This window comes from Periophthalmus magnuspinnatus, chromosome 5 (assembly GCF_009829125.3).
Source record: "Periophthalmus magnuspinnatus isolate fPerMag1 chromosome 5, fPerMag1.2.pri, whole genome shotgun sequence".
Taxonomy (NCBI): domain Eukaryota; kingdom Metazoa; phylum Chordata; class Actinopteri; order Gobiiformes; family Gobiidae; genus Periophthalmus; species Periophthalmus magnuspinnatus.
The window spans coordinates 28978126-29000327 of NC_047130.1; the positions used below are offsets into that span (position 1 = coordinate 28978126).

Sequence of the window (22202 nt, forward strand, 5' to 3'; positions counted from 1 at the left end):
CCATGTAGACGTTCCATCTGTTTGCATTTGATTTACGCGAGGGCTTTTCATTACAAATCAAGTCAGCTGTGACAAAACCAACAGTGGAGGTGTGTTAGCATGTTATCTGGCAGTAGAAATTTGCGTGGAGACCAATTTAATCCGCACAAGTAGTTACCGGTAGTAGTTATAATGGCACTTTGTTGCTATGTTATCAAAATATGAGGTTTTACGTATATTCTAGTGTCTGAAAAGGCTGTGAAACGTACTGTGCATGCCAACTTTACTGAACTTTTGTTGTTTTTTAAGTTACAAATGTTGCACCGTGTCCTTACCTTCTGAAATGACCGCATTGATTGAATAACCAGCTACTATTTAGAAAACTTTGGATAATTTATCTTGATATATGCTTACTAAACGAAACAGATGGAACTAAAGGTACTGATCAAGCACAGTTCAAACCCTCAGCTCATTAGTCAGTCCATTAAGCACAAATGCACAGCTCAGTGGTGTAACTGTGAACCCGCAGGAGACTGTAAAGTGAATCTATAACCATTTAAACAGAAAAGGGTGAGCCAGAAATATATATGCATTTAATTTTGTTGCTGAGTAAGAGTATAATTGCATTTAATTAAACAAAGCCATTATGATAAACATTAACGTACTTAACTGTATTGATTCTTTTATATTGATTCACGCGTGGTCAGGCGAATACTACTCTGTGATCTGCAAAGAAGTTAGGAGCCAGGTAGAACTACAGTAAAGACATGTATTTGGAACTGGCCAACTTCTCCTGCATTCAGATAATAATTGAAACATCATTGAAACTTCATCCTTCATAGTCTTAATCAAACTTCCGTCTACAGTAGCAGCTTCTCCATGAACATGAGCATAAACTGTGCAAAGAAATGTCTGACCTGAGCAGAGTGGAGGAGTGGTGGCTCTACTCCAAGCTCCTTCCACACAAGGAAAAGACTCAGCTCAGGTCAGCCACCTAAACAAAAAGGTCACACACTCTAATATTTTGTTGTTTCGCCTTTAGCTTTGATTACGGGATTGTTTCGATTTCGCTTCTGCAACGGCACAAGATTTATTTCCATTAATTTTTCACCAAGATGTTGCATTGATGATGGTCGAGTCTGACGCTGCACAAAGCTTCTCCAGCACATCCCAAAGATTCTCAATGGGGTTAAGGTCTGGACTCTGTGGTGGACAATCCATGTGTGAAAATGACGTCTCATGCTCCTGATCCACTCTTTCACAATTTGAGCCCAATGAATCCTGGCATTGTCATCTTGAAATATGCCCGTGCCATCAGGGAAGAAAAAAATCCATTGATGGAATAACCTGGTCATTCAGTATATTCAGGTGTCAGCTGACCTCATCCTGCTGAGCCTAGACCGGTCCAACTGCAGCAACCCCAACCTATTTGCTTAGTTAAATCCAGGTGGTGACTTTTTTTTTTTGGCCAGGCAGTGTATATTATCGATCAAGGATTATCGATTGCCTTGTCCGACCAGTCGCAAAAGACCGGTAAATATACGGTAATAATGTCGAGAGGTAGTTGCAGATGGCATTAATGTAGCCCTGGCTGTCTTTAACATCATACGGAGTTCATTCTCTAATCTCATATTACAAAGAGAGCAGAGACTAGAATCATCCTGACCAGCAGAAGAGAAGATAACCCCTCGACCCTTTGAACAGAACAGCTGGTGCAGCAGACCTGAACCATGACATCTGGATATCACCATTAGTTACCTCAGTCAGGGCTCTACGTGGGGATCACATTTACATTTGGATATGGATAATGCATGGGGCAAAATCATAACTCCACTAATTGTTAAAAAAAAATGGCTAAATATTATGAAGTTCTATCCACAACCTCCTTTCTCTTGATGTTTATTGTTTCAAATCACAAAAATAGTAGCCACACTATTTGATAAGTCACACACTAACATGACACAACATTATTCTTCCTATTTAGCTGCAGCTTTTATGAATGAGAGCTCCATCCCTGGACCTCAGGCAGTGCTGACATGTTGTAAAATGGGGAGATTAGAGCGTGTCTGGAGTCTTTGTGGTTTTATCTCCAGAGCAGAGGAACAATAGGTCAGAGGCAGTACAACAATCACAGGGCATTCCAGCTGCACATGACTTCTGGACTGTTTTGGACCCGGCTCTGTGGAGCAGACTTATCTGATCTGACCCAGGACGGGGGAAGTACAGAGTAGGCATTCCACTTCTCAAAAGGGCAAATTGTTAAACATGAAACTATTTCTTCATAAACCAAGGAGAAGTTTTGTAGAAGTTGTTTGGAAAAGGGCTGTAACTGCTGATGAGGGAGGATATATTGTTTGCCTCCAGTCGTCCCTCTCTTTTATTAAAATTTTAAAACAGTACATGCATATTAACAATGACAACAAAATTACACTTCAAGTAAAAGAAAAAAAAGATAATGGTCCATTATAACTAAATCATTCGTCAAATGGAGTGAAGATGGAAATTAGCCATATTAGCTATAATCATATATAATATATATTCACATTTTTAAAATGTTCATTAATATGTGCTGTCCTCTTTACAAATTGATCAAAAGAAAATAAGAAAATAAAGTAGTTTAGGCTAAGGTTTAACAAAAAAAAAAAAAATCAGGGTGGATTAAATATTGTTTTGGGAAATTTCTGAAGTTTGTTTCATCCTGTGTTAAATATGATGTAACCCTCTCCCTCCAGCGCAGGGTCTGTTCAGGTAAAGTGGGACAAATAAAAAAGCAGATGCATTTACTCATGTTTTTGTACTTAAATGTGCATGTTGCTGTAAGCCATAAGACTTCAGTGTCTTATAAATCAGCTTAGTTTAGGTAAAATCACTTTTTACAGTTTAAAAACCTCATCACTTGGATGACCAAGGCTCTGTATCCACACTGAGTGTGTGAAATGTGTTTTTCACACCAAACACAGCAGTAATATTGTTCATAGAGCCACAGTGGCTGAAGACAAAGAGCAGCTCACATGTTTCTGAGCTGAAACAGTCAGCAGTGTGCGGCTGTGGGCCCTGCTGTTTTATTCCTTTTTGTCTTCCTCTGACTTTATATGAACATTCCTGACATTATCTTATCTTCATAATAAATATTCAGTTGTATTTAGGCCAAACTGCATTCCTTTTATGAGTGTCCCACTTTCCACTTTCCAAAGATACAAAAATGTATCTTGGGAAATATAAAGTCATATATGGTCATAACGTCCTGTTGATTCAAAAGGGTAAACGAAAAATACAGTTCACAACAAAAAATGTGTGTTAACTCCTTCAGTTAGAGCTGTAGCCCTTTAATTCAAGCATTATGACATGTCACTGTCTCATACATGTTATTATGACATGTCACTGTCTCATACATGTTATTATGACATGTCACTGTCTCTATCGTCCCACTTTACCTGATGTTCCACTTTACCTGAATTACATTATATATTATTCAGACTGTACCAAAGCTTCCAGCAGTGTTTATAAAAGAGATGTCTTAAATGTTCTTCCTTATTTTGGCAGAATGGACAATTGGGACATATATTATCTGTCATTCTTCAAATGTCGTTTAAAATGTATTGACCCAGTTCATCATGTGGCATGAGTCAGTTCAGACACTGCAGCCTCTCTCTGTGACACAATGAAAAGACATTTTATCTATGTCCACATCACATGATCAGACCCAAGATGTGGACACATGTCAATGTTCAGTAGACTGAGGTCGCCCAACTTATCTCTGCAGATCTGTGACACAGACACAGTGACACTGGGCATCTCTTTACTGACTTCAGGCACAGAATAATATGCATTTGTTAAAAAATGTCACGTGAAATGAATTTCACAAAAGCAAAGGCCATGTCCAGTCCAACTGAGTGAGATGTAACAACAGACTGAAGAGAGAGGGGCAAAGAGAGAGGGGCAACGAGAGAGAGGGGCAAAGAGAGAGAGAGGGGGGCAAAGAGAGAGGGGCAAAGAGAGAGAGGGGCAAAGAGAGAGAGAGAGGGGCAAAGAGAGAGTGGCAACAAGAGAGAGGGGCAAAGAGAGAGGGCCAGACAGAGAGGGGCAAAGAGAGAGGGGCAAAGCGAGAGGGCCAAACAGAGAGGGGCAAAGAGAGAGGGGCAAAGCGAGAGGGCCAAACAGAGAGGGGCAAAGAGAAAGAGGCAAAGAGAGAGGGGCAAAGAGAGAGGGGCAAAGAGAGAGGGGCAAAGGGAGAGGTGCAAAGGGAGAGGGGTAAAGAAAGAGGGGCAAAGAGAGAGAGGGGCAAAGGGAGAGGGGCAAAGAGAGAGGCGCAAAGGGAGAGGGGTAAAGAAAGAGGGGCAAAGAGAGAGAGGGGCAACGAGAGAGAGAGGGGCAAAGAGAGATGGATAACAAGAGAGAGGGGCAGAGAGAGAGAGGGGCAACAAGAGAGAGAGAGGGGCAAAGAGAGAGGGATAACAAGAGAGAGGGGCAAAGAGAGAGGGAGATCCAGAGAATGTTCTTCTCTTCGCACATTATAGTACTTAACCGTGAGGAATAATTATTGGAGAACTAGCAACATAAAGTGTTGCTGCCCTCTGGTGGATTTCTCCACACAGTTCCACTTTAATGTTGGGCTTATGTGAGGCAAAGCAGTAATAATAATGATAGTAATGATAGTAGTAGTAGCAATTATTTCTTCACTTGTATTTAGTTATCAAGACACACCATGTATCATATGAATCATACATTTTGTATTAATGTGGTGAGTGTGAATTTTTTTATCTCATGTAATACAATGAGGACACCAGCAGATGGCAACCAAAATATATGATTCAGAATGAACCAGCAGAGCAGTGTACACATGAAAAAAGGAGAAAAAAACAAAAACATAAAATGACATCTATGTAAAATTGGGAATGTCTTTTAGAATGATAATAGCCGTTATTTATTTATTTTACTTTTAACAAATGTAAGTACTGTATACATTGTAAATAGTAGTAGAAATAGTAACATGTCTAATTGTTTTTATCTGATACATTATGGTTTTTAATATATAATAATAAATAAACTACCGTAGCGGCTGTAAAAAACACTGACCATAATCAAATCACTAATATTACAATATTTACTGGCAAATACTATTATTCAAATACATCACACAAGTGTAAGAGAATATTACTTCTTTCCACTGCAACAAATTGAGACCATGTACCAGGCACAGCTCTTTGACAGAATGCATGTTACGGCTGATTTGTTTAGTCGTGGTACGCTGATCACTGGGCTTTAACAGTCACACGTTGTTTTTGCAATTACTTCACATAGTAGTCTGGTACAGAAGCATAAAAGTATTAAAGTGTCCTCTGCAATCTCCTTATGGGAATCTGTGATATATCTCAGCCATTCACCACTTTACAGCTCATTATGAGGTTGTCCGGTGACTTTGAGATATAGACGTGCTGGAGATGGAGTGGGGTTAGAAGTGAGAGATGCATTTATTCGGTTCACAGAAATTGCTCCCAGTGGAGGCCCATAAACCCAACGTTATAGGCGTAGAAAAGGAGATGCGGGTCCCATAGGAGAAGTGCGAGTCTATGGAAGTGTGTGAGCTGTTTCAAAGCTTAAATTCTCCACTGAACCTTTTGAAATCACTGAAAAAATCCCACAAAAGCTAAAATTACTTGCATCTAGCTCAGTATACTCAACATGTTAGTGTTTTATGCAGCATGCTGTAGGAAAAAACTGCCACAAAACAAGAATGTTGGATGAATTAAGTTTTATTACCATCAAAGTCATCATTTGTCAATAGATACAACAGGTGACAGATGCCGGACGGGACCTCCTGATGACCCCTGGTTCAGCTTTAGACCACAGAGATGGTACTGTACAAGCAAGAGGTGGATCAGAGAAGCTTTGTCTTTAGTTTTATCAAAGTCAATGCAATACATGAAAGAATGTGTTCACAGACGTCTCAGGGAAAAGTACATTTGTAAATCCGGATAAGGATAAGTGGGAATTTACTAGATGATGAAAATATAAACATGTAAAGACAACAAATCTCACGTGAATTGTTATTTCTTAGTGCACATTTTCATACAAATGGACATCTGTGCACAGTGAGTAGACCGTGTGGCAAGTGTGAGTCACAGCTCTTATTGTGGCTGGGTCCAAAATAACTTCACTATCGCTTCTCTTCTGATATACTGGGGAAATATCTACTGCCCAGACCTGGACTCTTTTCTTTTCTATTAAATAAACACAACATGCAGCCACTTAGATACTCAGAAGTGATTATAATGAACAGGGTCACTACTATTTATTTAAGCTGCAATTGTGGAGTATACTATTAAAACTGTCAAATATATCAAGCTGAAACTTTTCTTTTCCTCTTGCCATTCCATCAGTTTCATCCTGGTAAAAGGGGGGACTATTGAGTGATTTGGACCCAGCCTTGTCCTGTGATAATGGACTGCTTCACTCAGAGACGTGGACTCCACCTATGGGACACCAAGAATCACAGTTTCCGTAGCCAGTCAGTATTGCTCTAACTCCTCTGGGTGAGTGAGTGAGTGAAAAGTGCTGCTTGTAGCACTTTATCGAAGCTTTAGAAAGGGGAAGTCTTTATCAAGTATTTGCTCAAACACATGAATGTCAGCTAATATGATCTGTGAGTGCAAATACTGTATTACTATTTACAATAATTATACATGTCACCCCTTCTAGATATTTACTAAACAAAGACGAGCTAATACAAAAGAAGGTAAACTTTACGTGACAGGTGACAAATGAAAAGCTAAAAATAAAAGGATCACAAATGCACGATGCTAATTCAACCTTTTTTGTCACAATGCAGTTCTGTCCTAGCCTCATGGTGTGTTCTGACTTTAAAGGAATATATGGCTCGAGATGAGACTGTCCTGCGGCTTTGGATCAGCTCTATCCAAGTGTCTGTACAGCTGGCGTGGAGGACAGGTGGGGTGGGGTGCATGTGGGGTGGGGTACATGTGAGGTGGAGTTGTACATGTGGGGTGGGGTATATGTGGAGTGGAGTACATGTGTTGGTTAAAGTACATGTGGGATGGAGTACATGCGGGGTGGAGTAGTACATGTGGGTAGGGTACATGTAGGGTAGAGTATATGTGGAGTGGAGTACATATTGAGTGGAGTACATGTGGGGTGGGTACATATGGGTTGGAGTACATGTATTTGGAGTACATGTGAGATGGAGTACATGTTGGATGGGGTACAGGTGGGTGGTGTACATGTGGAGTGGAGTACATGTGGGTTAGAGTACATGTGAGGTGGAGTAGTACACGTGGGTGGAGTACATGTAGGGTAGAGTACATGTGGGTGCAGTACATGTGGGTAAAAATACATGTGGGGTGGAGTACATGTGGATGGAGTGCATGTGGGATGGAGTACATGTGGGTGGAGTACATGTGGGGTGGAGTACATGTGAGGTGGAGTAGTGCATGTGGGGTGTAGTACATGTGGGTTAAAGTACATGTGGGTGTAGTACATGTGGGTGTAGTACATGTACAGTCCATGCTTTCTGGCTACTTCTACACACTCTACTGTCGTGAGGTTCTTTCCTGAGCAGAAAGTCGCAGGAGAAAAGTGAGTTGCTCCAGAAGCTGCCAGTTTAAATGAAACTCTGACTGTTTAAAAAAGAGCCAGACGTCACTGTCAGAGTCTTAAACGTGTAAAGTACAACTGTACTACAGTACAGCACTACTGCAAAACAGTTTCTCTTTACTAACAGGATTTGACGTTAAAATATTCTCAAACTCTGAGAATAACTTATTTCAGGGAAAATTTATGCCACATAAAAGCACATCATTTGACACAATAAACTATTATTTTCATTATCAGTTGTTGCACCTCTAATATAAAATAACTCTATAAAATAATATACATCTGTTTTGTTTTGTTTTTTATAAATATTGAGAGTATCTCCACTGACATGAACAGTGAAACGTCAGCCACAGTTTTACATCATAGTAAATTGCACTCTAGGAATAAATTGTTTTGTTGTTAAAAAGTATAAATATGTTTATATAGACTAAGACGTCTACAGTGAACTCCAGACTCTGTGAAATACCAGAGCAGGTTTTGTGTTTCCTTGAGCTATTTTATGAGTAATTGATTGCAGTCACTTTCTTTTTCCAGCCATATCATGGGGTTTAGTGCGTTAATTAGGAGATTGAATATAATGTGCCTTTAGTTTTCATACAGTGTGACTTTAAATAACCACAGGTAAACACTGGACAGGGTCTGTCTAGTAAAACGTCTGCAGCAGTGTCCTGATAATGTTAGAACTGATTGTTGGACTGACAGAGAAGTTTCCCTGGTTGCCTCATTAAAAGGGAATCAAAGCGGCTTTAGCGCAATTAGCTTTGCTATAACTGTGTTAGCACTGGGACTTTAGGTCCCAGTCACAGCTTGTCAGGGATCAGTGTGAGTGTTTCAACACAAGCGAGCACAGTATAAATGACATAAAATACCACAGGGTCAGTGCAGATAGTGTAGTGTAGATGAGAGGAGAAGCCAGTGATGAGCGCGCAGCACTTAGGAACACAGCACCCCCAGGAGGTGATAAGGAGAAGCAGAGTCAGTGTCACCATGCTAGCAACTAATGTACAGTTTGTAGAGACGAGGGCTCAGGGAGCTTATCCCTGCTCATCCCCGGCCTGAGCACCTGTGGAGGAGACCGATGCGTCCCCATTGCAGCGGGACTCTGGTGGGACGTCCTGGAGGGGAGGCTGTGAGGGAGTGACCTCCACAGTGGGCACTCCCTCTGTGCTGGACGGGGGTACAGAGGAGCCAGCAGAGGCCTGGGTGTCTGCAGGAGCGTCTGCTGAAGCTCCCGCTGCGAGGCCGGCTGCCTTTGAGTCGCTGTCAGGAGCTCTCAGACGCTTCATGATTGTGGTCACACGCACAGCTTTCTGAGGGCGAACAAAGACAAGCAGTGGGCAAATAAATACTTGGAATTCAAAGTTTTATTTTTAAACCAAACAAAACAACAAAACATTTTCTGGTGGCATAACTGAAGGTTAAATAAACACGAACACAACCTGTAGTTTAAACAGTTTTACCTTCCACTTGGCTCTGGCAAAGTTCTTCTCTATTTGAGCGCACACATTTTCCTTGATGTTCTTATCTGAGGCAGCTCCACCGGAGATCCTGTTGGAGGAAACAGGATAAATTCAGTTTGCAACAATCTGTACATCTGAGAATCGCTCATTTAAGCTTGGTTAATGCACATTCACAAAGACCAAGAGATGCTGATTCAAAACACCACTCCAGTATAAGCTTAGATTTCTACTAGTTGAAGCCACAGGATTGATCAAACTGTAAATACTGCAAACATTGTATCTGTTTGATTGCTGGAGGTACAAACCCATTAATACACTGTGAAGTTTAAATACCGGTAGTTTAGGGCTGATTTAGATTTTAGAGTCCAGTAGATGCTGCCTTGTGAATCTGTGTCAAATGAACATTAGAGCTCTTCGTACCACTCATGGTTGATGGCCTCCTGCGCCGTCAGCCTCTGGTCCTGGTCCACCTCCATGAGACGAGCCACTAAACTTTTAGCTGTCAACAAACAACAGCAAACAAACATGATTTTTCCATAAAAGCAAAGTGTTATAAGTCTGCACACTTGCTTAGAAATGCACCTGAATCAGATATTTCATCCCAGTATGGAGAGTCAAACTCATAGTCTCCTGCTAAGATCTTCCTGAAAAGGTTTTTGTCATGGTTTTCATAGTCGTCATCTTCAGTTTCATCATAGAAAGGAGGATTGCCTGATAGTCTGAGGAGAAAAGGCGCAGGTACAGTGGTGCAACACAATGAAAAACACTCGACATGCATCTTATCTTCTCACTTACAGTATGTACATGATGACACCGGTGGCCCAGCAGTCCACCGGGCGACCGTACCGCTGTCTGCCCACCACTTCAGGCGCTGCAGCACAACATGAACATTAGTTGAGCGGCATACACAGTACACAGCAGTAGTAGTTTGCCTTACCCAAGTACTCCGGTGTGCCACATGGCTCTTTGATCAGTCCATTCTCCAGTTTGGCCAGATGGAAGTCACTGATCACTATTTTGGAGTGTTTCAGCCGGTTATAGTACACTAAGTTTTCCAGCTAAAGATATGAAATTAAACATAAGTAACATAGCTGTCAGAATGTGTTCAGACAAATTTACATAAACGTTGGATCGCAGTGTGACTCTGAAGTGCTGTACGTTTGCAATTTGTTTTCTCCCCAACAAAACCCACAATGTCGATGAAACGTTCTGCACCGACAAAGACGCCTACGAAGGTTTTTTTTTAACTTTGAGAGTGTTTAAACAAGAGAGAAATGCGAGAAAATGTTAACGCCTGTGTGAGAAAAGTGTATAAAGTGTGTAGTGAGGGGTTTTACAGCCTTAAATATATAATAATTGTAAAAAATAAAGGAGATTTTGCCTATTGTGGGTTAATTTTACAACGTAACCCCATTTTCTAGACATTTTAACCCCACATTTTGGTCAGACAGTTCATCTTTTTATCATTTTCTGCATCATTCATGTGTGTTATACCTTGAGATTTCTGTGGACAATATGCAGCGAGTGAAGGTAGGCCACGGCTTCCAAAACCTGGCGCACTACGTTGCTCGTGTCCTTCTCCGAGTAGTACCCCTGGTCCAGAATCCAGTCGAACACCTCTCTGCCTGTTGCCCTGAAGAAACAGAGACAACAATGTGACTCAGGACAACGCAGTGAACTCTCCTGTAATATTTAACACAACATGCATCATACTAATCCTAAACATGGTCTCATAACAGATTAGAGAAATGTACCTGTCTTGGCTGGTTGCTTTTAGAAGAATAAAATGTATCAACCAATGGTAAAAATCTAGTTAATTTTCATGTCCAAATAGCATTAGACTATAGACTTTATAGATTAAGTTGTATTGTCATTGTGCAAACTACAACAAAACTTTAATAGTATTGCTGAGACTTATAAAATGGTGGGTTCATGGCTCAATAAATAATAAGTAAATAAGTATACAAGTCCACTTTATAACAGATGAGTCACCTCTGGAATCTTACAACAGCAAATCGGAAACAGCAAATTCAGAAAAATGCTGGCATCTTATTTAGACTTTTTTTCTTTCAAAAGCAACAGTTAAAGTGACGATAATGACACCAGAACTCAAACTGTACAACAGCTTCATTGGGAAGTGCTTGGTAGGCGTTTGTTTTGAGTGTCAGGCGTTTATCTGCCCCAGTTGTGTCACCACCAGTTTCTCTGTCACATTTGGAGAAACCATTTTGTTCACCATTTAGGTTTTATTTTTATGTTTGACTTTGTACAAGGATCCATCTGTGTATAGAAATAGATGGATGTATAGAAATATAAATATAGATAGATAGATAGATAGATAGATAGATAGATAGATAGATAGATAGATAGATAGATAGATAGATAGACAGAACGGTAGAAAGATACATAGACAGATAGACAGATAGATAGATAGATAGATAGATAGACAGACAGACAGACAGACAGACAGACAGACAGACAGACAGACAGATAGATAGATAGATAGATAGATAGATAGATAGATAGATAGATAGATAGATAGATAGATAGATAGATAGATAGATAGATAGATAGATAGATAGATAGATAGATAGATAGATAGATAGATAGATAGATAGATAGATAGATAGATAGACAGATAAACAGACAGACAGATAGATAGATGTCTGTCATGTACCTGACAGACAGACAGACAGACATATAGACTTATAGCAAATTGCACTTCAATCTTATGTTTGTGAGTGACTTTTTTTCATTTCTGACTTATTCAGCAGCAAATAAAACTGTACATTAAAGTTCTTAGTACAGCAAAGTGTTCACTCGTGCAGTGACAAACATCTCGTTCATACTAGTCCATCACGGCCTCCTCAAAAGCACCCGTATAGAGTCATTATAATCCACCTGCAGCCTCTGGAAACTGGCTTTTTTGTAATGAGTCCAGAGGTGGACAGTGTAGTGTGGTCTACAACATGATTTACAAAATATCAACTTTATATCATCAGAACATGAACCAAACTTGAACATAAGAGTATTATAAGAGATAGACAGATAAATAGATACAGTCAGCAGTCTCAGCATCATTCCACATTTAAAAGTCGACATCATCCAGTGCACCTGAGTTAGGAGCATAATTAACTCTCTGTAGAAATGTAGAACACATTTCATCGTGCTGATTTTCTTAATCCACAAATACACAAAGGACATCGTGCTTTTAATGCATCTGTGAAAATTCAGTCATCCAGGGAGTTCTCACAGATGAGAATAGAGCAGCTAAAGCCATCACCATATCTGAATTCCAAATGAGTGGAGTTCACAGCCGTTCTTATATCCACAGGGCCGTAGGATACAACAGCACATTCCCCAATAGTGCATAATCAACACACACACCTCCCATACACACACACACACTATACAGTTCAACTCACAGCTCCAGGAACAGGAAGTACTCCTTTTTGGTCTCGTAGACATCCACCAGCTGGAGGATATTGGGATGCTTCACCCTGAGGAGATGAGTCATAGCATAAGACAGAGACACAAGACGTCATGTACCTGGCTGTGGAGTATCTCATGAATAGCAAATGCAGTCAACATACAGGCCGGAGGCTGACACGTGCACGGAATAGGCACTGAGCTGTGGTCCACATGTCACTTTATTGTTACAGGGAAGGAAATATGAATTAAACAATTGTGTTGTTGACATCTAGCCATGAAAGATGTTGGGCAGAGTGTGTTCCTTCTATTGTTCCACTCTACAGCACTGCTTCAATTCAGAAAAGACATGTTGTTATTAGCTTTGTCTCTAAGCTGTAATAAAACGCTGACATGAATAGGTGGATAGAACTCTTGCCTAGAATGTAGCCACTCTAAATATCTATTAGTTGTTCATCAGTGTGCACAGTGCTAATTATCAAAGTGCATTCTGTTGTCACTTGTTCCCTTTGAACAAGAGACTTTGACAAGGACAGACACCTCCTAAAATAAGCACTAATGTTCTTTGACACTTTGTTTGTGTCAGCCCCAAACCTGGTGCATTAAACTTACAGTAAATGTAAATAACTGAAAATTATACCAAAATCTCATTTTAAATATGGCTATTTATCAAAATTATATCCTTGTCACATTAATGGGGGAACCCTGCCCTGACACAGAGGAACATGCAAACTCCACACATAAGGGTCCAGGCAACTCAGGGACTGAACCTGGAACCTTCTGGCTGTGAGGCTTGAGTGTTAGCCACTCAGCCACTGTGCCACTACAGAAAAACAGTTTTGTCAATAGTTTTTTTTTTTCTTTTTTTTTTTTTTTTTTGCAGAAACAGTACAAAGTGCTGCTAAAATCTTTTAGGTGTGACTCTTCTTCTCACATGCTCATTTGCATCCTCCTTTTAGTTTCTAACTGCACTCATGATAATGCAGCTCTGCTGAAGAGTTAGATAACAATGAAATGTGTGAAATCCGTCTCACAAGTCTCCGACAAACAGTGATTGTGTGAATTGTTTTAATTCTTTTGTTGTGTAACCATTTCTTTTGATTTCAGTGAATTGAATGTTATGTATAAAACTTACATCTTTAGGATCTGAATCTCATTTTTTGCTGCTTTGCGTACTTTACGTCCATCTTTCTTCAGGAACTTCTTACACGTGTACATTTTATTGGTGATTTTGTCCTTAGCTCTGAATATCTCACAGAACTCCTCCCTGAAAAAAAAAAACACAGCACACATTTACTGGAATTACGTATACTTGTGCAGACAGTAAGTAATTCAGGGTATGTAAAGTGAATGGATGGGTGATGGTGGAAGGACTCACACATGTTTGTCTCATACAACATCAGAACCTCCAGAATTCACTCACTGAACTGCAGAGGCTGCACTAGCACTCATTAATGATTGGCTGCCAGTGCTGGGGTTTAGATAGTGAGTGTTCAGGTCAGAGAGAGTCATTTTAGGCTCAAACCAATAGGATTTCATCTTTGAAACTGTCAAACAAAATGACAGCATATTGTTGCATATCAAACACTGACATTGAGCAGCCGTCATAGAAGATGGAAGTCTGCTCTGGTTTACTGTTGCCAGAGTGAATCCTTGTTTCTGGGCTCCACTGACCATGGCTCAATGTGAGTAAACTCTGAGTGTTGAAATCAACTAAATAGGGCTCATGGTTCCTGTGTCATGACATAATAATAAAAAGATACTTACGATTTGACAATCTGGCCCATGTCATATTTGTCGGTAACGTCTGCGGGACTGTGGTAGTCCTTCTTTTCCCCCACTGGGAGACAGCCAAATGGCATGGCTGTTTCTGACCTGAGAGACACAGGAGATAATGAATGGGCAGTTAGCAGTTTGTCAAAACAAGACGCTCCTCTTTGGACTCATGCTGAGACGAGATATTACATGGATGATGACCTGCTGTTGTTTATGAGGAATGGATGTGTAACAGTGTCAGGAGAGTAAGCAAAGGAAGCATCAGAGGAGACATAGGTCCTCCTGTAATCAAATACACAGTTAGGGTCTAGCTTTTATTGAGCTGGGGAACAGGTATGCCGTGAAGTCCGCAGTTTGTCTTCCTTTGCTTTATTTTTGCAGTGGAGTTATGTGTTTTCACATAAAAGTGGGTTGGTCAGTCGAGGTACAGCATGAACAAAATAGCCTTAGTCACAATCATTACAGCTTAGTCATACCATGGCTTTAGCAGCATTTCATTCATAAAGAAAACCATCAAACTAAAACTTATGAATGTGATGTTACACTGTGATAATGCAGAGGCTGGGCACATGCCTCAAACAGCATCAGTGAATAATAATAAAAGCTTTTATGCATCAACGGATGGATGATATTAATGTTCCTGTACATAAGACAGTGTTATGTATCTCAGAGCAAAGGAAAAGACATCAAAAGGGAACATGGTTTGTCATTTTTCAGGGTTGTTTGTCCATAAAACAGACATGCTACAACGCAAAAAACAATACTGTGGTGTGTGGCGTGGTCAGTCCTCAAAATCACACATTAAACCGCCATTTGAAAGCTGAAAGTTTTCTTAAATTACAAGGCCTTCCACTGAATTTTGGCTAAACAATAAATAGATAGGCCTTTTTTTCTCCTTTTTTCTGGAAATCCATAACAATGTGAGGATTCTTAGTTGGTGCAACTTCTTTCACTTATTCTTAGGAGCACTGGAACATTCGAGATGAGGCTAAACATAACTATTAGGCTGTACAAAATGATCAGACACTAATTCAAAACGTTCTGCGTCACATTTATGTCCACATGCATATATCAGGGTTTAAAGGGAAGTCAGACAGACGCTTGCATAAATTTAGGAAGAGGTTTCAAACTGCAGATGGTGGAGGATTTTAGAAAACAAATCAGATGGAAATATATATAGGAAGCTTAAAAGTCAGAAATAGAATAGCGGCATTGTGTAATATTGGAAAATCATTGCCAAACTGCTCCTAAATAAAGAAGTGTGTCTATAGAGTAGGATGGTAAATTAATATAAGCTCTTCGTGGAGATTTACAGCCTCGCAAATTGAGGAAAACTGAGCATTCGCAGCCGGATACATTTACTCAATAACAGAATGGACTTTTCCACTCAAGGTACGACATGAGAAATAATAATAGCTATTTCTACCAGGAAAGTGAGCAGACAGTAGGTCACATAAACCTGCAACAAAACAGAGGCATTTAGAGGCCATCATCCACCATTCTGCAGCATTTTTCTCCCCTGTGTTAAAAGGGTTAGACAGCACTGGGAAGCACAAATCAATGGTTTTACTGCCCACAGCGTGACCTGTCAGGCTAAGTACACCACTCCAGGCAAATGAACTGGAATTGTCTCCAATTAAAGAAGTGTTGAGGAGCAATTATCAGATGTAAAACAGCAGAGTTCAACCAGAGTAGCAACATGGTGGTAAATAGAGACTTAGTGGCCCACAGCACAATGAGCAACAAAAATGTACGGCACATATAAATCATGTTTACAGTGAGCTAAAACAGTCTGAGCAACATTTAGAATTGATTTTAATGCGAGTTGAACAGTACAGGACATCGTTACCACAGTCACACGTCCAATAAAGTCAAGTTTGAATCACGCTAAGACAGTCATTGGATAAAATTGCAAATGTATTCCTGTAAATGTATGTATTTAACAATTTAAAACAATTCTAGTAATATATTGAAGTAGTATGCTTATTAGTAAAAACATACAATTAAACCAATCAGCAACAACAGTATAATATTTTGCATACTGTGCAGTTCTAAGGAGTCTCACTGGAGCTGCTTCTATGGTCAAATCCCAATTGTCTCTTTTTCTGGCAGATAATTATTATAACTTTAAGAATCAGTAATAATTGGGTCTGCGGCCGGTTTCGTTCAGTCATTCTAATTAGACACAAGTGCTCATATAATATTAGTTCATGTGGTTTTAATGATGTTACATGTTTCTATACAACACCAGTGGAATCTTATTTAATAAACAACAACAACAATATATAAATAAGTTATGTTATCGATAATTCTCGCAGCTTATACTTTTTGGGGGAATAATGATAGCTACTACTTCCTGCTGTGGATTCTTATTCAAATGGTGTAATTTAGTCACTGGAAAAGCTCGTGTCAACCTTCAGAACTCAAACCACTAATTAACAACTGGTGAACCAAAACAAAAAGCTTTTTTTTATTTTCAAAGTCACAACTTCTAAGCCTATCACTTGGCAGGGAGTCAGCTAATTGCAGAGGAAAGTAATGACAACAGATACATCAGGACAGGATCATTTTGGGGATAGGTGGAAAACGGTGAATTGTTTGTACGTTTTTTTTACTCACAGAACATTTCCTGGAGCGCACTGTGTTGTGCAGTGTCACTGACAATCCCCTGATGACGTTCTGATAAGCCTGAGTTCTGTTGTCTAAAATCTCAGCTCTGGATGTTGACGGTCGACTTTTACTGTCTGAAGAGGACCAGAAAATTGGACACAAACTCCTTGACAAGTTGTAAAGGATTGCTTAGATTTACCCAGGAGACTACCACAGTTTGAAGCTTTAGCAAAAAGCATCGAGATCTCACCAAAGCACTGAGACGGGTGAAGGACACTCATCTTCTGTGCAAGAGAGATGCCAAAGCTCATGGACCATTGAGAGATATTTGTTAGATTGTATCACGTATATGGACTAGTACCATATATATATTATTTAAGTACGATATATTTTATTTAAAGGCACAGTATCCAACTTTCTGAAGGTAGCACATCACCTGAATGAGTCCATGGAAATATAAAGTTAAAACAATACTTCACATTCCCCACAGAGATGGATAAGAGGTCATGCTTCTTCTTTTCTTTCCTCTCTTTTTGTTTTTTGCTTTAAATAGTCAGTCCAAACATGCCAGCAATTACACAGAGCTCCATATCACATCATTACCCACATAATAATTAAAGAAAAGACCCTACACCCACAAGGCCAAACTGGTACAAGCAGCTCAATGAAAAGCCTTTGTCACCTGACCTGCTAAACCTGATATTTAGACGTGTTATTTATGATAATGCCACGACACGGACGGCGCTCTGAGGTCAGGCTCAACCACTGTTTCTGAGGTGACATTTGTGCTGAATAAATTACATGTGCTACAGAGAGGGGCCATTAAAGCACCTACTGGAGCATGATTATGTAAGCAGTGAATTCAAGCAGTGACAATATATGAGCTGTGGAGTCAGGCCATCTGAGGTGCAGAAATATCATCATCAACACATTCAGCAGGGTAAATATGGTCCGGGGTGTGTCTGAGTTCTGATTTATAAAAGCGAAACCTTTTAAAACCTAATTTGCTAAGGGTTTAAGGTTATCGCAAATAAACCAGCATCAATAGTATAACAAAACATCGGCACTGATAGATATATTTGTTATTTGTGTACATTATTTATTTATTTATTTATACTACCAAATATTTGTCAGAACAAGTTATGAAAATGTAATGGAAGTTAGTTGCAGATAAGACTGTCACAATATTTACTACAGTATTTTTCCGGACAATAATTCGCACTTTGTTCATATTTTGTCCAGGGGTGCGACTTATACTCAGATGCAACGTATGTGTGAAATTATTAAAATATATAATTTCACATCTTGTCACATTGACCACTGCGCGAAGACACTCTTGATTTGTGTATAGGTATGTTCTACTCCTGTACCACTGAACATTTTTTTCAGTTCAATTACAACATTATGGTAATTTAAAAGACATCTGGGAAAGACTGAACAAAAATGCCCCTAAAAGAAAACCGTATTCTGCTGAGTCCGATGACACCTGCGCTTCATCTACCCCCGGAGCAGGTGCAGTTGTTCAGAAGTGACACTGAGAATGAAGAATTCAATTGATTTAGTGATTTGGAGTGAGAGTTTTGGAGTTTTTATATGCTTTATTTATCTGATTAACTGTTAACAAACCAGACACGTGTTCAGTTCTGTCTATGTTTCATGTAGCTGAATAAATATAAATGTGTTACGTTAGTGTATTGTACTGTTATTCAGCCTGTTGTTTGACATTTTATTGCCTTTAAAGATAAAATGTCTGTTCTTTGTCTCGGATTTTGCAAAATAAATTTCCCCCAAAAATGCGACTTATAGTTCAGTGCGACTTATATATGTTTTTTCTTCATTATTTTGCATTTTTTGGCTGGTGCGACTTATACTCCAGAGCGATTTATAGTCCAGGAAATACTACTAAAGTACTTTGACTGATCAGATGACAACTAGAACAATATATTTAGCTGGGATTATTGCTGTATTGTTATGTATTATTTAATATTGTGCCATCACTAGTAAATGCAGCAACTGACTCTGTTTTAGGAGAAATTGGGACAATTTTGTATTTGAAAACGAGCAAAGGAAATACTGTGCACATTTGTCGAAAAATGGAAAGGAAAGATGACAGGATACATATTTTCTTCCAACTGGATTTATCAGCTAGCTCTGCTCACTGCGGCGCTTTGCCTTATCCACTTTAATCTGAAAGGAAGCCATACGAGACAATAATGATAATGCAAAACTCTAGATGGAGCACCGTACGCATCAGTCTGGGATCTTCAAGTTGAATATAAGGAGGACATGCAAATTCCAGATTGTTTGCTGCAGACATGTACCGTGTGTTTTACATGTACATCCGTCATGTTATGTGCTAATGAGCGACACATCTAATCCATACATCCCGTTCACGCCGCTACTGTCCGGTGCTGAGGTGGAGCTGGAATACTGATGTGCCATAAATCTAGATGTTTCAGGGGTTGACCCTCACTGCAGTGTCTCAGGAAAAGAATTATTACCACACCTCTGTCAGGACGTTCTATTAAAGGGGCCTTTGAGAGAGAAGCAAATTACAGTGCCACTACTTCTCCCACATTTTAATATCGCAGTGATATTAATAATGATTTAATGGGCACATGGACATTGAAGTGTTATACATTTGGCTTGTTTGACAGGACAGAAATGTGTTCATATGCCTGCAGTGGTCACGATATAGCATGGTTTTATTATATTCAAAGCTGCAGTGTGTTTGTCTCAATAGAACAGTTATTACATTGCCTAGAATTTTTCACAATAAGGCTTTAAATCTCTCCGTGGAGACAATTACAACACCAGGACAGAGCTGAGAAAAGACGAATTCGCACACAGAAAAAAATCCATGTTTGTAGGAGTATGTTCTTAGCAAAAAAAATCAAAAATAAGAACAAAACAACACAAAAAACACTGTAATTAATTGTTAAACTCAAGGCCCAGGGGCGAAATCTGGCCCGCCATGTCATTTTATGTGGCCGTGACAAGGTAAATTAAAATGTATGACTGTCTTAAAATGTCAGTTTATCAGTAGATAGGCAGTTACACAGTCATATATTTTTTTTACATCTATGTAAATTGGCCCTTGGTGAAATTGAGTTTGACACTTGTAATTTAATGCACAACACAAATTAATGCCATACTACAGAACATTCCAGATAAAGCACGCAAGCAGGTAACAAACTAATGGCACTACGTAGCCAGAAAAGTACTGCACGTGATTTAATCGTATGCAAAAAAGCTTAAGAAAGCTTCAGGATGTGTGCGTTTGAGAGTGTGCGCCTGCAGATTCAGAGGAGGATGAGTTTGGTGTATAGGCTTCTGACGAGTGGATGCATACACAATTGAATAAATGATTCATGTCTGACAGTATCTTCTCCCTCACGGTCTCAGTGGACCTGTGTCGTACGTGTGTCGAGGAACAGCAGAGTCCCACAGCCTCTCCGCGCACTCACAAACTGTGAAAAGAACAAGGAAGTATTTGAATCTATCCTCTTTCACACAAGCTCTACCTATCTCTCTCTCAAAGTCTTTGGCACATCGCTAGAATTCACAAGTATGGATTTTCAGGCGTATGCGCAGGTTTAGAACTGCTTTTTCAGACGGCAATGAGAAGCACCGAGAAACTCACTCTCACAACAAAATATATTAGCAGTCAGGATCAGGATCTTTCTTCCAGGTGTACGATCGGTAAAATGCTCACTCCTGCACCTCATACTAATGTCTCCTTGACTAAATCTGGTTTCTCGGTCTGTGACAATGCATGTGTGCTAAATTGGCGCCTTCACGTGAATAAAATCCAATAAAAAACAAGGTGGGTCTTAATCTTTTGTCTGTGTTTGAATTTTTTAGAGTGTGGTGCAAGTACTGTACACATGTCAAAAACTATTACAGAGTGAATCGAGCATTACTATAATTTACACAGAATTTTCCCTTTTTATGTGTCACTGATTTCTCAAGACGGTCTAGAGCATGGAGTCTAAGTTATTACATTAAAGAACATGAATAATATGGTTAGTATGTTCACGCAGAACTGATGCAGGATTTGACACACCCAGGGAACTGTAACTGCCAAAATTTCAGATCCAACCAAAACGAAATCGCAGCAGAGGCAGCTCTTCTTCAGGTGCTACTGTACAAAAACAGCAGTATATCTAGGTCTCCTGCAGGGCTGGATTAAGAATCTTGGAGGCTCCTATTTTAAAAACAATTACAATCCAAACTACGAGGGTTTGAATACAAATGTACTCACAAATCCAGAATGATATCACTCTGTTTTATACAGATTGTTCCATTCTGTCAGTTCCATCTCAAGCTCCGTCAAACGTTATTGCACATTCAATTTTTTCTTTTTTTCAGTGTGAAAATAAGAAGCTCATTGGTCACTTATGATTTACAAATAAATTCAAATTTGTCTCACCTCAGATTAACAGAGTTTAGCGCTTCACTGATTGATTCTGTAGAATTCTGCAATGTTTTTCAGTCTCTGTGATATTTTTTCCTTTTTTATTCTCTGATGCAGCCTGTCCCTGATTGTCACCTGTCAATCACACCCATTTTATAACAGGGAGATTCAGCAGTGACCAGATTAACATCTTCGTAAAGGATTGAAGAAATGTTCAACAAATGTGCCGGATCTAAACCAAACTTTACCAAACAAAATGTACAAAATAAAATGCAATGTCTAATAAATCATAACTTGTATGTACTTGTATTCTTGTGCATTTTAGGGACGTGATACTTTAGATCTTTAACTTGTCTAAATTTTAGTTCCTCCACAGTCCCTGGTTTTCTGCAGCTCACAGCCTCAGCGTGTTCTCTCTCCTCCTTCACTCTTGTCAGACTGAGGACAGAGGACACAGGCTCCAATCAAATCACAGGCTGCAAACTTTACTGTCAGGACTTTTCCATGTTTAGTTTGAGTTTGAGTTTGACACACTGCGATATAATTTGTAACTTTTCAGAGGAATAAATGTGCAACACCAAAACACTCATAGTATCCTCAATCATACCTTGTTCCGACAGTTTCTTCACCAGCGTTGCATTGTTCTACTTAGATTCAAAGTGTTCTCCTGTGATAATATCCTACATCCACGTACTTCTCTGTGTTTCATCGCTCTGGCTCGGGCTGAAACGGCTCTGAGACTCGGTGCGTATGTGTCGTGCGAACACTGATTTTAGGCTTCATTTTTAAAACAGTTGGGCCCCACGAAAATCAGCCCAGCACTCCTTGAGGCCCCCTGCTGACTGAGGCCCTGAGCTGCAGTCTATACACTCTACTTCTATAATACGGCCTTGATATCATGCCTTGGAAAGTAGCAAAAT

The 22202-nt window shown here is 39.6% G+C and overlaps 1 protein-coding gene across 1 annotated transcript in view; it reads right to left on the reverse strand.

The window, feature by feature from the left end:
• Positions 1-7891: 7891 nt before the first annotated feature.
• The window catches only part of camkvb (CaM kinase-like vesicle-associated b), a 30910-nt gene continuing 16599 nt past the window's right edge, over positions 7892-22202 (reverse strand). The window contains exons 2-11 of the mRNA XM_033966687.2: positions 14247-14354; positions 13615-13746; positions 12476-12550; positions 10545-10683; positions 9988-10108; positions 9846-9921; positions 9633-9769; positions 9471-9549; positions 9051-9138; positions 7892-8900 (exon numbers count right to left, since the gene is read on the reverse strand). Coding sequence (XP_033822578.1) covers positions 8625-8900; positions 9051-9138; positions 9471-9549; positions 9633-9769; positions 9846-9921; positions 9988-10108; positions 10545-10683; positions 12476-12550; positions 13615-13746; positions 14247-14341 — 1218 coding nt within the window. The 5' untranslated portion in view covers positions 14342-14354 and the 3' untranslated portion in view covers positions 7892-8624. The remainder of the gene's footprint in view (positions 8901-9050; positions 9139-9470; positions 9550-9632; positions 9770-9845; positions 9922-9987; positions 10109-10544; positions 10684-12475; positions 12551-13614; positions 13747-14246; positions 14355-22202) is intronic.